At 40.6% G+C, this 17,885-nt stretch overlaps 1 protein-coding gene across 4 annotated transcripts; it reads right to left on the bottom strand.

Annotated features, from left to right (window-relative positions):
- Positions 1-4,845: 4,845 nt before the first annotated feature.
- Positions 4,846-17,408, bottom strand: MDM2 (MDM2 proto-oncogene). 4 transcript variants are annotated; one of them, XM_063133885.1, is made up of 11 exons: positions 17,285-17,408; positions 16,649-16,736; positions 15,372-15,446; positions 14,609-14,742; positions 13,502-13,551; positions 11,840-11,907; positions 11,652-11,712; positions 9,456-9,619; positions 7,880-8,035; positions 6,915-6,992; positions 4,846-5,579 (listed from the first exon to the last, which is right to left on the bottom strand). In XM_063133885.1, exons 2-11 carry the CDS (start codon positions 16,730-16,732, stop codon positions 5,028-5,030), a joined length of 1,422 nt encoding a protein of 473 aa, XP_062989955.1. In that variant the 5' UTR covers positions 16,733-16,736; positions 17,285-17,408; the 3' UTR covers positions 4,846-5,027. The 4 variants fall into 4 exon arrangements, with proteins under 4 accessions (XP_062989955.1, XP_062989952.1, XP_062989954.1 ...); XM_063133882.1 differs by having other exon boundaries at positions 16,649-16,739; XM_063133884.1 differs by lacking the exon at positions 17,285-17,408 and adding an exon at positions 16,869-17,226.
- Between the last annotated feature and the right edge of the window lie 477 nt (positions 17,409-17,885).

Consider the following 17,885-nt stretch of genomic DNA (forward strand, 5'->3'; position numbering starts at 1 on the left):
GGATCACATTATATGAAGCTGCTGGTTTGAGTGTATAAAACTTCTAAAAGTAGATTAGTTACCAGCCCAGTCTGGACTAAGCAACGATCTCCATTGCCCATTGGTATCCATCAATTGCATAATTCTTGCACTGAGTTGCAGAGGTTGCAAGGTCCTCAGAAAAATAACTTAGGGTATTCAGATTGGGGTAACAGTGCAGGTAATGCTGGTTTTTAGAGATCAAAGTGAAGCAACCGGACAAACCTATGACAAACCTGATATAAGTATTGTTTCACCATGTACCTCACACCAACCCTCAATGAAAAGCAAATAAAAAAAATCACTGCATAAGCACACTCGATTACTTTTTAATTATGGCTCTCCCTCCACTGCTGCACTTGTGAAACACAGATAAAGTCTGCTAATCTCATTGATCTAATTTTTTGATCGGGTAACCTCTCTTGTGGACTGTGGGAATGCTGTGGACGTAATATATCTTGACTTCAGCAAAGCTTTTGACAAAGATATTTTGATTAACAAATTAGCTAAAAGTGGGCTAGATGGAACAACTATTAGGTGGATTCACAGTTGGCTACAGAATCGGACCCAAAGAGTACTTATCAACGGAACCTTCTCAAACGGGGGGAGGTAACGAGTGGGGTACCGCAGGGCTCAGTCCTGGGCTCAGGGCTCTAAAATTTTTATTAATGATTTGGACGAGGAGGTGCAGGGAATGCTTATCAAATTTGCAGATGACACAAAATTGGGTGGGATAGCTAATACCCTGGAAGACAGAAACAAACTTCAAAGTGATCTTGATAGGCTGGAGTGCTGGGCTGAAAACAATAGAATGAAATTTAATAGGGATAAATGCCAAGTTCTACATCTAGGAAATAGAAACCAAATGCACAGTTACAAGATGGGGGATACTTGGCTCAGCATACTACAAACAAGAAGGATCTTGGAATTGTTGTAGATCACAAGCTGAATATGAACCAACTGTGCGATATGGCTGCAAAAAAGGCAAATGCTATTTTAGGCTGCATTAATAGAAGTATAGCTTCTAAATCGCATGAGGTACTGGTTCCTCTCTATTCGGCCCTGGTTAGGTCTCATCTAGATATTGCATCCAGTTCTGGGCTCCACAATTCAAGGAGGACACAGACAAGTTGGAGCGTGTTCAGAATAGGGCAACCAGGATGATCAGGGGTCTGGAAACAAAGCCCTATGAAGAGAGACTGAACCAACTGGGCATGTTTAGCCTGGAGAAGAGAAGATTGAGGGGAGACATGATAGCACTTCAAATACTTAAAAGGTTGTCACACAGAGGAGGGCCAGGATCTCTTCTCAATCCTCCCAGAGTGCAGGACACGGAATAACGGGCTCAAGTTACAGGAAGCCAGATTCCAGCTGGACATCAGGAAAAACTTCCTGTTAGAGCAGTACAGCAATGGAACCAGTTACCTAGGGAGGTTGTGGGCTCTCCCACACTAGAAGCATTCAAGAGGCAGCTGGACAAACATCTGTCAGGTATGCTTTACGGTGGATTCCTGCATTGAGCAGGGGGTTGGACACAATGGCCTTATAGGCCCCTTCCAACTCTGCTATTCTATGATTCTAATGTTTCAGAAATGCAGACTGTGTAATGGTGTATCTCTTTGCTCAGGAATTCAATACAATTCATTGGCAACATGCAGAAACTGGATTTTTGAAATCAAATTTAAATTAGTTTTTTCATTTCAAAATCTTTCTAAATTAACTAATTGACATTGCATGAAGTCCTCCTAATTAATTGGGCTGCTAAATTAGTATACTAAAAAATCATTCTTGCAAACACAAACATTTGTCTAATTAAACCTGGCATATCCTTAGCAATAAAATAATACATTTCTCTTCTATTACTTGAATGAACAAATTCAACTTCCATTATTTTGATCAGCATTTTCAGATCATGAGGATGATCTTATAAGGCCTAACTAAATTGTACAACACTTGAAATTTCACTGTTACTGGTTCCACAGTGCATCACCCTTCCTGGGAAGGTCAGTGGAAATCCAGAGACCTGTCTGAAACTGAATAGGTAAATCTAGTTTGCAACTACTATAGTTGGTTATAGACAACTGAACTATACGGCTATCTTGGTGAAACTGATTCCGTTGCCCCTCCAAAAGAGTCATCTCACTTGAAACATGTTGGGCCTTAATAAACTATCTTACAAGCACCTTTTGGACTTCAGACAACACAATAAGCCATGGTGGTTAAGCATTTTGAGCTAAACCTTCTGGCTTAGCGTGTCGTGTGAACCATTCCTAACCATGGTGGCTACAGACCCATGATTTAAACATGCTCACTAATCATTTTCTGCAAAAGGGTGAGCGGCCTAACCATGGTTTAGCGTGTTGCCTGGGCAGGCCCATCGTCTTCTTTGTTGCCATCCACTAAACACATTTACTAGGAAGTTTACACTGAACTCCTGAGAAAACATACTAGCATCAGGCTAGCATCAGGTGGTGGTAGCCTCACACCAACCCTGCATGGCTAGTGCCTAAAGCCACTCAGTGAGATCTTTGAAAAACTCTCAATATTTTTTCCCCTTCAGATCATATTTTCCTAAACACCCCAACCAATTCCTCAGGAACAGATGCTGTACACCAGTCCTCCTGTTTCCAGCTCCTCTTGCTTCTTCTGATTCAGATGTTTTAGGGACTACTTGAAGTTCTTAAATGGCAAGATCCTATTGATTGTGCCCTTGATGCTCATAAGCCTCCACCCACATTGAGAGGTTTAGGAGTATACAGTGTAGAGCAGACGGTGTGGCGGGAGCGATTGTCTCCTTCGCTGCACTTTCCACTTTGCATTTCAGCTACTATAGATAGGCTTTTTCACCCATCCAGTTGGGACATCTTAGAGGGGGAGGGGAAAAAGCTGGAGAGACTCTCCAGTCCCCTCCCCACCCACGGAACACCTTTTCCTTCTCTTTAAGGCAGCCAGCGGCACGGTTCTCTCCGTGTTTATCTTGAGGCAGGGAAAGGGTGGCGAGTGTGGAATCCTGGGTCTCAGTGCGGCCTCCAACCTTGGATCCAGGAATCCGAAATATCCTATAGCACACCCCAGACACTATCTAGATTGATCCCAAAGTTTATTATGTATAGTTTGGTTTGCTCATAAAATTATCATGCTTGGTATATTAAATTTAAAAGTACACTTTATGCAGAAAATAATTACAAATTTACTGAGCTTACTTTTAAATGTTTAGCTTTAATTTACGAGCAAATTTAGTTATACACAATACATTTCATATTCCTAAACTAACCAAGTGACTGCATATTTCAGCTCCCCCACTCCCCAAATGTCCACTTTTTATTATTATAGAAAAAAGCCTGTTTCCCCACCATGGCTTCAAAATTTCTGGAAATGTTACACCTCTGTCCTCCACATGTGATAATACAATTTTCTAGATACAGGTACCGAAATCTGAGTTTGTGTTCTTGAAATCAAACATGGCCTACAGGAAGACAGGAAGAAACTTCCACAATATCCACCCCATAAGCTGCGTTATTGGGGTGGTGAGGAATTGGCAATGCTCCACATTGTTTCCTTTTGCTTCCCAAACACATCATGTGAGAAGGGGACTATTAACAGCATATTGCTACAGTCTTCCAATTGTGTAGCTGCCTTCAGAAGTGGGGTTGCAAAGGTAACAAATATTTTGGTCAACAAATTAAAATATTGAAGAAAACAAGTTAGAGTCAGAGAAGATGAATCACTGACTGATAAATTTAGTGAAAACTGGGCATTATATGCCTATGCATTTATAATTCAAATATTGTACAATATTGCTTCTGTATTGGACTTCAGTAATTATGAATTGTTCATTCTAGGTATGTTAAATAAAAAATCTGCAACATATTTTTGCCAATCCTTATTATCCTGGTGAGTATAGAATGCTGAATTTTACTAACAGTGAGAACAAGAATATGCATTTGAAGAAACTGCCTTGTAACAAAACAGCAAACATTCCACGTATTTGAAGACAAAACTTAAAAACAATTCATTTCAATGAATAACTTCACCATAGAAATGCAGATATAATTAAATCACCTCTTTAGGCATAACTCAAGGGACTTTGTACACCAGGCCTTATTCACCACCATCCAGAGAGCAGTTTTTCCTTCATTATATGAGCGACCACTTCTAAAGCATCCCTGAGTTTTAGGAGTGGCAAAGGGTATGCACTTCTAAAAAGGGAGTTTTGCTTTAAAGCTAAAGATCTCTTAATAGATTGGGAGCAAGCCATGGGCTCCTCCCTGTCCAGCCCTAATTTCCTCCCTCTTAACTCTCCTGGTTAAGGCATCAGCACTGGATTCCTTTTACCCAGGGTTTGCTCATTAGCTACTTGACAGAACTCTGGTCTGTGTAAGCCAATAGACAGTTGAAATGAAACGGAAAAAATGTTCTGGAAATTGGGGTGGGTGGGGAGGAAACTTCCATGGCTTGTGCCTGATCTTGAACGACATTTACAAGAGCCTCGGTATTACACATCAGGAGTGGTCCAAGAGAGTACGTGGAAGATACACTGCACACAAAACTCGGTTTACACCTTCTGGATCAGAGCAGTTCTCATTAAATACACACTGTAGTAGTCTCCAATTTTAAAATGTGATTGAAAAAATATATTCGAAGCAAGTACGCCTTATTTTTAAATGCTGTAGTTCCAGTCTCTTTTCTGAATACAGGATTTATAGAAACAGATTTGAATTCCAATTTTACTCTATTGAACTAAGGAATAAGAATAGTTAAAAGGAAATCTCACCACAAGCACCAAGCTCACTCTTTTCATCCGCCCCCCCCCCCCCCCCCCCGGTATAGATATACCTGTTTGGATCAACCAAAAGGGACTTTGAAAACATTATGACTACTCATCAATTATAGTGCAATGTTTGCATTAAAAGACTTTTTTCAGAACTATAAACACCAGTAAACATTCAAAATATTTCATTTTGTATCAGTCTATAGAAATCCAGAGAACAATTCTGCTTGGACTCCAGTTAGCAAAAATAAGTTAGTATGATCATCTCAATTGGTTGCCTGCAGACCGGACAGGGCTTGTTCCGCTTCTTCAGTTTTTTTGCACATGGGAAACATGACATGAGGTGTCCTGTCCTTCCATGTATTATGCAACCGTTTTTAGGCCGGGTTTGGCATATGACACAGGGCTCGACACTGGAGAGAGGTAAACTGGATTCTAGGCTTTCTTCTTTGACTTCAGTCTCCTCCTTCCCTGATTCTCTACATTCTTCTTGGCTGCTGCAAAGCAAACTGCTAGATGTAGAAGGTTGAGAATATACCCCACTTTCCTGAGATTCAGAGCATTGTTCTTTGTCCTCTGCTTCTTTACCTTCATTTAATTTCCCTTTCTTACAGTCAGGAACATCAAAGCCCTCCTCAGGATCAAGTGGCGTGGCATTTTCAAGTTTGGTCTTTTTAGACTTCTCCGTCTTCTCATCAGGGAGCCAGTCCTCCCGAAGAGCCCAGCATCTGGGGCAATGGCGTGGAAGAGGAGGGTTCATTTCGTTGCAGTTTGAGCATTTCCAATAATCCTTGAGTGAATTAGATGTGAAACAATTAGCATTCATGAAACAATTTAAAGAGAAAGCTAAGATCAATAATTCTGTTTTGCACAGAAGGCATGTATAGAACTTTGTAAAAAAGCCATTACTGCACCTACATCATTAGGGTTGGGGTTAGGTAGGAAGAGGAAAGGATGCTCAGGGTCGTCAGGACAGACTGCAATACTCTCAGCCATCACGCAAGTATCTGCTGGCCATGGGGACTTTGCAGGCCAGCACATACCTGCATGAAGATGGCTGAGAACATTGCAGGCCTATAAAAACATACTTGGATAGCAGGTGATTGGAACTGCTGCCAAGTGCCCAGGTCCTGAAACTAGTTGAGGTGAACAGATTTTGGCAGGAAAAATGCAGTCTGGTGGAAGAAGGGAAGAGGGACTGCATATCAGGCATAAATAAGCTGGATGGAGGGTTTTGATGGACAATGTTTTTTTTTAATTGTTACCCCTTATGATTTGTCCAGAGTTTAACCCTAGAACTCCTAGTCTCTGGGTTACGGTGTTGAGTACCGACTTGCATAGGGGAAAGATTTAGAGGTGATGGAGAAAAAGTGGCTTCATTGTGCAGGTTTTAAGCAGGGAAAGACATCTGACAGAATTTCAAACCTGGAATGGTGTATATTCAATGTCAAGTCTAATGCACTCTGCAGTCAGACATACTTCATCTCATTTTTTTCTGCATGTTCTAGGCTCATTTCTCAATTTTGATAGCTGACTTTTTTGGGAAAAGGGTAGTTGTTTCTGTGATCCTCTGCTACTGCCCTGCTCTTTACATGAATGCAATGGCACTGATGGTATTATTGTGAGAATGCTCATTCCTCATTTAACGGGCTAATGGCCAGCTTTGTAAGATGGGAGCAATTCTATTCCCCCTCCCCAGAACACGCTGTTTCCTTGCTGCATGTACCCTTTTCATCCTGTTCATGCTATAAATGTTTAACAAATAGTTATCTGGTATAAGATAACTCCTTTTGTTTCCAACTTTAGGGTCAAATTGACTTGATGGTTTGGTGTTAAGCTGCCTTTTTTTGGGAAAGTATATGAAAGGAATTCGGTCCCAGGCAATGATTGGTCAAAGTGTGACTCTCCAAAATACTGAAATAACACCACTGAATTTGAGAAAAGTGAATAGCCTTGTCCCTACAACCCAGTAACCATTTCCCTACTATATTCAATGCTTTTTAAATTGTTACTTTTGGTGTTTTTTTAAAATACAAAATGTACCTATCTCCCACCATAGTCCACCCACTAGAGACTGCAATACAATTAAAAGCTGCAATTTATTTCAAGCCAAGAATTTACTTACAGCTACTGAAATTTCAGGATCATCGTCAAATGAATCCATATCACTGTCTTCAGTCTGATATATAGTTACTTGATATATCTGATGGAAGAAAATGTTTAGCTTCCAATTAATTTAAAATTGATACAAAATGCAAGTTGTAACAACTCTAGAAGCAAAATGTACTTGTGTAAACATTTTATTTCTCTTCCACTGATAACTGGATGTGACACAGCTGGCTCCTACATTCTGCAATTATTCCCTATGGCCCACTCTACCCTTGTAATCATTTGACTCATGAATGGCCTCATTATGGATGTTCCTAAATAGATGTTGTGTTGAACTGAAGCCTCGGCCAAAAGTACTTACAACACTTTTTGTACCTGTAACAAACATATGGTAGAGATGTTTTTGGTTTACCCTGTTTTGAAATGATAAAAAAAAATTGGGAAAAGACAACTGACAGTAAAGACTGGAGGTGGCAGTAGTAGGACTGCAGAAATAGCAGCTACGGAAGACAGACAGAAAGCTGGATTCAAGTCATTTTCTACCACTTTTCCATGTTTGAACTTTTATAAGTTCAAACATTGAACTTTTATAAGTTCAAACTTTTATAAGATAAACTGTGCATTTTTGAGCCCCAGTCTTGGGGAAAAGGCAGGATACAAATTAATAACAACAACAACAACATCCAAACCTCTTTTAAGAAGGTATGAAGTTTGGAAAAGAGACATACAAGAAAGCAGAAGTCAATCTTATTTGGAGAGGCCAATGGCAGAGAACACTGCATTTAAAGAGTGCTAGGATCAACCCCTGGTTTTTCCAGTTATAAGAATATCATGGCAAAAGCCTCTTGAATTTCAGAAGTTGCTGCCAGTCAGATTGATTAGCTGAACAATTTGACTCAATTATAAGTCCGCTGTGTATGTTCAGATGGAATTCTAAACAATTTAGCACATTCCCACTAATTCTGTTTTAAATAAACATACCTCATCATCCTCATCTGTAAGCTCTAGTCCTTCTTCGTTAGCACCATAGTCTTCAGAATAGATAGATTCAACTTCGAACTCAACACTGAATTGATCCGAAACTGAATCATCATCTAACCAGTCTGAGTTTTCACTTAACGAGCTGGCATTATGATCCTAAAAGAGGCAAAGATGCAACACCCTTTCAATTTGTTTGCGACATTGCTATTCTAAATTACTGTTCAGTAAAGGCTTTGAAGTTCATAAAGAGATTGCATTAATGTATTCTACAGAAATAACTAATACACACAGAAATGAAACAAAAAATTCTTGAAATAACAGAAATAAGATGGGATTATTTTGTAGTAGTAAAATTCTGTGAAACTAGGTTTTTATATGTTGGGATACATATTTCTGCATATTAGTTCATATATGAACAGATTATAAATCGCAAAAATGTGTATTGCCACAAGTAAAAAGCTTTGCTGCAGTGCCAATGTCTTGCAGCACAGGAAAACCTTATTGAGGGAGTGGAGGGGCTGGAAACATGCCCGCCCTTGCACTGACGTGATGGAATGTGTATCACTCCAAAAGAAGATGCTTAGAAAGAAATAAGAACAGGGCAATTGCCATTCTTAAAATACAGAGGGCACAGCTGTAGAGAAAGGCAGAGTTTTTAATTCCCCTCCCCACCTTAAAAAAAGCTACTCACATGGTAGAAAGGAAAAGACCTTTCTACCATTACATTAAAAGAAAGGAAAGAAATCCTTTTCAAACAGTTCCAAAATTGCATGGCCATGGAGCAGTGAGCAGGCCGAGGGAGATAGGAACTTGGTTTAAGCATCAGTTATGTTATGCCATGAGCCAACAGATCTTAATGGTGATTCTGCCACATAACTAGTTGAAGATCATCCACAGGAAAACAAATTCAAACTTTAACAGCTAATCATATGCACATCAAGCTGACTATATACTTTTTGATGCTATATTCTTACTCAGCATATTAAAAATTCTTTTAAAACTGCCAAAACAAACATCAAAGAGAAAAGATTCAAAGGCTATGACCCAAACAATACTGGATATGAGATCTAATTGTTTTGAGTACTTGCTCAAGGTATCTTCTAGACCAGACTTCCCCAACCTGGTGCCCTGCAGATATATTGGATTACAAGTCCCAGCATGTCTCAGCTAGCTATTGTAGTCCAACACATATGGAAGGCACCAGGTTGGGGAAGCCTAGTCTAGTGAAACAGCTCATCAAACAAAACAAAACTGTTCATGGACTTTATTATTTCAGGACAAATGTAAGAACTTGAATTAATGAATGTACTCTGGTTAATTTTTTATTTATTTTTTTGGAGGTGGGGGGAAAGAAGAATCTACACAGAGAAAACTAGCAAGTCACAGGGAAGACTAGTCTGGATGCCTTTTCTTGGACATGCCATGTTTTGTCTACACAGGAGCATTCTGTCATGCTAGACCCCCACCCATCACCTGCAGTGGTAGTGTTTTAACACAAAATGAGCTTTTCATTTAGGTACTCCCTAAGACATGAGAGAGATTTATAGAATTTTCCCCTTATGATCTCTCTACTTACTGGACTTGATGGAGAGCCTGCGGAAGTGCTGCTGTTGCTTCGGTCGCAATATAAACCGTTTACTACACACCATGAAAGACTTTCATCAAATGTCAGGGAAATGCTGTCTGATTTATGCCGTTTTCTCTGTCTTTCATCATTCACGTCTTCTGAAACATTTTCTTCTGCAGGATATAACACAAACACAGAAAATTGCTTGTAAAGGTTTTGCAATCTCCAATTTTGTCTTGGAGCTTCTTGAATATTTCTGCGATCCCTAACCTTAAAAAAACACATGCCCCCAAGGCTTTTTTCATTTACTATAACCATTAGATTCTCATCCTTCCACACTGGATGGATAGGAAATCACCAGGTAGTTTCTAAAATGTAACTGCAAAGTGTAAGACTCACAAAGGAGAGAGTGGCAACCAAAGATAACAAATTCAGCTGATTAACAGTACAATCTTGTACCGGGTTATTTAGAGGTAAATGGGACAAACTCTCATATGATTGGGCACAAAATTGAGGTATTAGATGTCAAGGAAATCTTCCTTTTAAGAGTTAGAAAACACATTATTTCAAAAGAATTCAAGACCGTAATAATTCAGAGAGTTCCCAGTCAAGCCTGCAATAGACAAGTACTACAACAGTGACAACTTTATAGCAGTCATATACTTCACAATATTTATATCTATTTTATTTCTGAGCATCTAGCCTTAATGATAAATTAAAATGCTTCTTAATGCAGTAAAGTTTTCTTTTCAGTAAGACAAATTCAGAAGCACAAAATAATAAATTCCCTAGATATTAGGACGAGCAGCATTTAGATGGTGTATATCCAAAGTAGAATAAAGAAATTATTTGCATATGAAGTTGCCTGCATCCCACTTACCTGAGACTTCGATAATATAATGCGTCATAGAAAACAGACCAATGCTATGTCTCAAGTGTGAAATCAAAGGTCCAACGTAATCTGGGGCCCATACCCTCAGCATAGCTATTTTACAAACTTCTTTGAGCTGCAGCTATCTGAGAAATGTAAATAACTATCGCCTCTACAACACTGTTGTGACAAATGACAATAAAGACTATGCACCACAAAAATATTGCAGGATTTAAAAATAACATTTTGAAGTGCTGAAGAGAAGTGACACTCAACTCAAATGTCAAGTGTTAGTTTTAAAAGCACATTTGTTGCCAAGATTTCAGTTTTGAAGGCTGTTATTTATGAGCAGATGGAGAGCATCTTTAACCAACTTGGAGAATCCTTTGGGGCACAGGTACCAGCAATACACCTGCTCATAAAGGGTTGCAAACTATGGTAAGTAATCAGCAACTATGCAAGTTAAAAGGGCTAGGACATAAGCACAGATCAGGGCTGGAAGGGTTGCTGTAATGAGTAGGGATGTGCTCCGCTTCTCCTGGGACCGGAGAAGCAGGAGCGGATCGGGGGGCTTTGCCTCTGCCTTAAGGAGGAGGCGAAGAGGATCGGGGGAGCCGCGGAGCGTTGCGGATCGAGGTGAAGGCGGATCCTTCGCCTCGATCCAGAGCTCCGCAAAAAAGGTAAAGGGGGTTTACTTGGCCCTGCCGCTGCCGCCCATGCAGCGACGGTGGCAGAGCCAGGTAAGGGGGAGGGGAGTCTTACCTGCATCCGTCCACGGTCCCGCGGCTGCTTCAACTGAGCCCAAGGACTCAAACAGGAAGACTAGGCCGCGGCCTGGTCTTCCTGGTTGAGTCCTTGGGCTCAGTTGAAGCAGCCGCAGGTCCGCAGACGGACACAGGTAAGGGCGCCACTCCCCACCACTGCAGAACTCCGATTGGGAGCCGGAGCTCCGCAGCCCCTAGGCGGATCGAGGCGGGGTGGAGTGGGCCCGATCCGCAATTTGTGGATCAGGCGCGAAGAGGATCAGGGGGTCCGTGCCCATCCCTAGTAATGAGTTTTCATGAAGTGACTCCTCCTTTCTCCAGATCCAGGGATAAAAGCAGGTTCACAAGAGTTAGGGAAAGTAGTCAAGGACAATTAACAAACCAAGGAGAGGCTGAGGCAACTTTCCATGTCCACTGAGGAACCAGGGAAGCCAATCCTCACACTTGAAGAAGTAAACATTTCCCCTCCTCTACAGTCTATAACTTTATGCATTATTCATCAATGACTTGCGGTCTGAATACTGAAACAATAAGTACGGAAACCTATGCAATGTAGAAGTCTCCACTAACCGGTTTCACTGTGTGCTCTCCTCCTAGAAGTAGTTGCTTCACTTGATTCTTGCACTGCTTCCTGTTTAATAATAATAATAATAATAAAAATTAAATAAGCAAAACTCTACACAGAGATTAACTTCACTGTTCCAGATGTTACACTTGAAAGAGTAGAAAAATAGAATATACCATATAATTAAAATTACCTTTAAAGTATTTCCATTTTCTAGTTGGCCCTTGGACTGATTCACAGATGTGTTAACATTATTAGAGTCTTCAAAAGAAATACATATTGGAAGTCAAAGAGGGCTGGAAGGTGGCTCAAATATACATTTAACAACTGTTCTATAAATATGAATTTCTCAAAATCGTAATTCAGTAACAAATATTTAAGAAATTCAGACATTTAAACAAGTAAAAAATTATAGCCTACAGAACACAATTGATCCAGCTTAGATTTGTTACCCTGCATGCATGGTTTATTTTTGAACTTCAATGTCTACTCTATTTTCATAATTTAAAAATCCATATTTAGCCAACTAATGCTGAGAGCACTTGGGATAGAAACGATCATAGCTATCAGGTGAGCCACACATACATTTGTATATTTGACTCAGATGACAACATTTCTATGGTGACAGGTGGCAGATTCTGGAAGCCTGGATCCATCCAGACATTTGGAGATCTTTGAGGCCTTAGTTTTGCTATTTTTAGAAGTCAAATCCTAGTTCTCTCAAAGCCATACTACGGTAAATCAGATTTTTTAGTAGCCACCTACAAGACACATAACTGTTCTAAATACGGATGTGTAATACATAGCTATTTGAATAACCTAGCAAATAGGCATCCTATCCCTAACAAATGCTTTATGTAGGGCAGCACAAAATATGGTTTGGGTCATCTTATAATTTAAACTGCTTCGCTTACACACGTAATTGTTCTACTAATGTGCTGAAAACAAAACATCAAGTCACATTATCTAAATTTGGTAACAGACAAATGGATTCTCTCCTTTATATGCTATTGCAATGGCCACATTTGCCCGTCATGCTAAACCATAGCTTAACATGATGTGCACTGTTAAGCAACTGTTGGACTTGCACACTCCTTCCCTCCCCCAGCACAACCAGGAGAAGTTCATAAGCTTATGGTTTTAGTTAACCATGGTTTATTGTGTTGTTTGGACCAATAAACTGTTGTTAACATTAACTATGGTTAATTGAAGACAAGCTTCAAACTGTGCTCTCCGAAGCTGACTTATTTTAAACTAACTATAGTTAATGTTAATCAGAGTTTCAGTCTGGATGACACCAACAGCAGCAATTCATGGGGGATAAAGCTATCAATAGCTATTAGTCATGATCCAGGACCAGCAGCAGTATGCCTCTAGATGCCAGTTACTGGGGAAACTAGTGAGATGCTATTGCATTTATATTCTGTTGCAAGCTTTCCATGGGCATTGGTTGGCCTCTGTGTATGAACAGAATGGAGGACTAGATAGGCCTTTGATCTGATCCAGCGTGGTTCTTATATTCTTCACTAAAAGCAAAAACTTCCAAACTCACCCTCCCACATGTGTGGGAGAAGAGGGATGAAAGCGCAAGAGTCCAAGACTTGCTCAGGCACATTGCATTATGGTTTAGCATAATGTTATTTTAAGCTTTAATTCCTACACATCTTAAACACCTATTGATAACAAATGGTGATCCAGGTTTGCAATAGATTCATCTAAGGCACTTTCAGTGTGCTCCAGTACATTTGCTGCCAAAGCCAACAAATTCTTACCATAAAATAACTTCAAAACCTCCCAACAAGTCTTTCCCCTAATCAATGATAAACAGTATCACCATTACAGCAAACTAGCTTACCTTGCTGACGGGCTGTAATCAGGTTTTTGGAAATCATCAAATATAATTGCCTTTTAAAAGATAAAAAAGATCTTATGTTTAAAGAATATAAGCTAGACATTCATATTTATTATGAACCAACAATAAACAAATTATGCTAAAAGATATTAGGATGTCTTCAGAACTGTCAAACAGGAAGTCAGGATTACCACCAGGTTGTTTTTAAAATGGCCCTGCTCCTAGGCCTATTAACAGCAGTTCACAAACACAAATAAGGCAAACCTTTATTTATTTAAAACATTTGTATCTCACCCTATATCACTTTCTTTTTATTTATCTTCATGCCATCTGGCTAACTCATATTTCAGGATCCCGTTAAAAGCACAAAATTTTTTAATTTAAAAAATGGATTCTAATGGGCTTCTCTTACTACTTATTAATGCCTTTTTCCTTTTCAAAATACTAAGAATTAGTAGTATAACTATTTGGTAAGCTGTGCAGTTAGAGAGTCATGACTCTTCTGGAAGCTTCCAGTCAGTCATGCTGTCCTTAGTATTTGGGGCAAAATTAAGCAGGATTTAGTCCCAGTGGTAAAGCTGGAGTAACTGGACTTCCCATCCTGATCCAGTTTACCAGACACTCCTAGGATGCTGTCAAAGGAGGGATATGCCTTCTCCAACGGGTAAATCACAAAAGGGCTGTTTCATTCATGGCAAGGCTCAGGGCCAACATAGCAATGAATAAGAAAATCTCGAAGTATCACAATTGTGGGCATAGTGAAGATTCTACACATACTTACAAAGAACCGCTACAATAAACATAAAACTTATTATCTTGTAGCTCACAATGTCTTCTTAATGGTACAGACCATTGTACAGTATCAAATTATGCCATTTCCAAAAGGAAAACTGGACATTTTTTCTTGTAGACCTATAGCCAATATGGAACTATTGAAGTCAGTTGCAGAAACAAAAGATTATATTTGACTTCAGCATAATAACTTTAGTGAAAACATTCAGACAAGTTTTCCACCATCCACACACATTTGACATGTACGGACATGCCAACAAAGCTGCAACCTAACATGTAGACTTAGCATTTAATTCTAAGTTACAGGAAATATTTTACCTGTGCTCTTTTACAGAAAAACTCTGCACTCCAAAAAGATCACCCAGAAGATCATTTGCACAGTGGACCATATGCTGCTGCTTTTCATCATATAGATGTTTCGTCATAATATATTGACCAATATAAAATAGTATCTAGGACAAGCAAAGATAAAGACAGTTTAATAATACAAGTTCAATATAGCAGGATTTTTATATTTATTGCATGATTGCTCACTATATAAAAAAACTGTAAACCATTTCCCAACATTCCATCAAGAAACTGGATCAAGGATTAAAATATGTAGATGAAGAGGCAGTACTGCACATTGCATTCAGATAGGCACTTCAACCTCTGGAGTTTCTTGCAGTTTAGAGACACTGTCCTTACAAACACAAACACACACACACTTTCATGATGGTCTATAATCTAATCTATATTCCTGAAATAAGGAATAGTCTAGTTTGTAATACTCCTAGAATAATTATCTGCATTTACATTTTACACAATAGTTTACTTACAGTTCTAGAACTATACCCATTTCAAAGTTATGAAACTTCACTGAAGACTGAAACAAACCATTGGAAACAGTTAAGTTGGGAAAACAGGCTGTCCTCACATATAGTTCTGAGGAAACTCACAACTCATTCTCCCAACTTTAAACAAGAATGAAGAAAACTGTAGTGTTACAGTAGTCAAGAGGTTTGGTTCAGTACATGAAAAACAAACCCCAAGTAGTACCTATTTACTCCATCCTATATTAACTGCAATAAATGTTACTTACCTCCTTCATAGTAAAAGTATCCTTTTGAGCACCAGCAAACTTTAAAAGCTTTAACAGCAATGGCTTGGGTTTAACCTGAAAACATAGATAAAGATAGTTAATTGCTCTTGCTTAAGAAGCTGCAAAAATTTCAGAAACCAAAGATCCAGTCCAGCAAGAATGCCTATCAGCCTCCAAACCCTCTCCACCCACAGAATTGCCCCCTTTCCCTCCTCTCTAAGCTCAGAGAGGCAGCTGGTGCGGTTCTCTCTACCCCAGCTGTGAGGAGAGCTTGGAGCACTGTTTCAACCTTGCATCCAGGAATCCAAAGTATCCTATGCCCTCCATAGATGCTGTGTAGAGGCTCTAGGATTGCAGTTCCTAAGTTATTTTTTATCCTAACAATAATAAATACCAATATATTATGACCATTCAGGACTACAGCCTTGATGGTACATGCACCAGTTCCTATGCCACATGAACAGAATTCTCAGGCAGGTAAGCCTGTGTCCATGATTCATACTTGAATAAACATGAATATGGTCTGCACCTTCTCTGACAAATAGTTTAGTCTACAGGCACAGATTATTATGTAGATTATTATTTATTTATTTATTACATTTTTATACCTCCCAATAGCCAAAGCTCTGGGCAGTTTACAAAAATTAAAACCATGAAAAGCATAATAAAACAAACAAATAGTCTAAAAACACAAATACAAAATACAATATAAAAAGCACAACCAGGAAAAACCAACACAGCAGAAATTGATATAGATTAAAATAAGGAATTAAAACAGCAAAGTTTAAATTTAAGCTAAATTAGGTGTTAAAATACTGAGAAAATAAAAAGCTTTTCCTTTTAATTGTTCAAAGTGATATACACCCCCTTCTATCCTCATAACCCTGAAAGAAGAAGTGGGACTAACCCAAGGTCACCCATCCAGCACACTTCATGGTTAAGGGGAAATTTGAGCTTAGGATCACCACGCCACATTAACAGCACAAACCACTGCATGCCTACTCAAAGGTATGACCCATTCAATTCAATGGGTAAACGGGTATGGGATTGCAGCCTAATTTTCCATGGGTTTTAGAAAAAGACAGTACCCCAACTATCTTTGGAGTAGGGCAATTCTGCAAGTCCAACAGCTACCCGCAGTCTTGTAACAAAAGAGCAAATTGATTCAACAATTTGGGCGCTCGTACAACCTGCAAGCCTAGAAAGTTAAGATTTTAACGGGGACGGGGGTGGGGGTGGGAGAAAGAAGACAGCCCAGAGGCTCCCCTAATACTGACCAGCCCTTTTTGATCCGTACGGCTGATGCCAGAGGTACCCGCAGCCGACTGCTCGGTAGTAGAAGCCATTTCAGTATTGCACATTTGCCTGCTGGGCAGGAAGAGAAATTGAAAAAGGTTAAGCGTTTGCGAGCTTTAGCGGGCTGCTCTTGCGCGCGTAAGAGTCCCAGCCACGAAGCAGAAATTCCCCACCACCGATGTCCCCTCGCGGCCTTCTCACCCGTGGAAACCGGCACCTCCGGAAGCAGTGAGCTAAATGCTGGTCCGCCTCGAAACTTGGCGGGGCCCGAGTATAAATAGTGTCGCCTGTCTGGCCGCGAGTTCGTCCACGGGCAAGTCAGGGCTTAACTCCACCGCTAACCGCGTCCTAACATGTCCGAACATGACCCACGGAGACACGGCAACCGACGCTGAGTCAACAGCGGGGCGCGGCGCTGGGAGGGACGAGGAGAGCGACGAGCCCCTCCACGGTCTTCGGCGGCGCAGCGCCTTTTGCTCCGCCTAACGCTCTGCCGGTTTCTACCACGGCGGGTTCCCGAGAAGCCAGAAAAAGACCCCGACCAGTCCTCCAACTCCGGAGCCACTTCACGACTCGGCCCCTCAAATTCCCACCCAACCCACTCCGGCCCCACGCACCCCGTTTCGGGAACGGGCTGGTTCTTCTTAACAGCCGCGGCTAAATTTCACGCCGAGCGCCGCCATTTCGGGTGCGCGAAACGAAGGCTCTCGTTAGGCCTCGGGCGCGCCATACTAAGGCCTCTCGCTGCAGAGGCAACAGGACGCACTTCCTGGCCTCTTGGGCGCCCCCAAGCGGTGCCTACCCGGGTAGCCGTTGCTGTGCCCAGCTTCTCTGCAGCTGCGCGTGAACAAGTCTCTGAGGAGGTTTCTGATGGTCGTTTAAGAGCTTTGGAGTGGGAGGTGGGAGTCGTTTGGGTCGGTAGGTCTCGAGGAACGTCTTTCAGTGTACATTGAATACAGATTTTAAGTCTATTTAATGCAGTTCTGTGCATGCTTTCTCACAACCGCCCAGAGAGCTTCGGTAAATGTAATAAATAAATGTTCAATATAGCTTACGCCCAAGTAAGTATAGAGACTTTTACAGCAGTGGTGGATAACTTTTAGCTCTCCAGGTGTTGTTGGACTGCAATTCCCATCAGCCCTAGCCAGCATAGCCAATGGTGAGTGATGATGGGAATTGCAGTCCAATATGGGGCAGGCCACATGTTCCCCGTCCCAG

This window comes from Elgaria multicarinata, chromosome 9 (genome assembly GCF_023053635.1).
Source record: "Elgaria multicarinata webbii isolate HBS135686 ecotype San Diego chromosome 9, rElgMul1.1.pri, whole genome shotgun sequence".
Classification (NCBI taxonomy): Eukaryota; Metazoa; Chordata; class Lepidosauria; order Squamata; family Anguidae; genus Elgaria; species Elgaria multicarinata.

Excerpts from the sequence above, each read along its gene's own strand:
- MDM2 (XM_063133885.1), bottom strand. The coding sequence starts at position 16,732 with ATGTGCAATACTGAAATGGCTTCTACTACCGAGCAGTCGGCTGCGGGT. Across the intron at positions 8,036-9,455 it reads CAGGCTCTCCATCAAGTCCA|GATCATAATGCCAGCTCGTT; the intron begins GTAAGTAGAGAG and ends TGCCTCTTTTAG. Across the intron at positions 5,580-6,914 it reads ATCCTGAAATTTCAGTAGCT|GATTATTGGAAATGCTCAAA; the intron begins GTAAGTAAATTC and ends AATTCACTCAAG.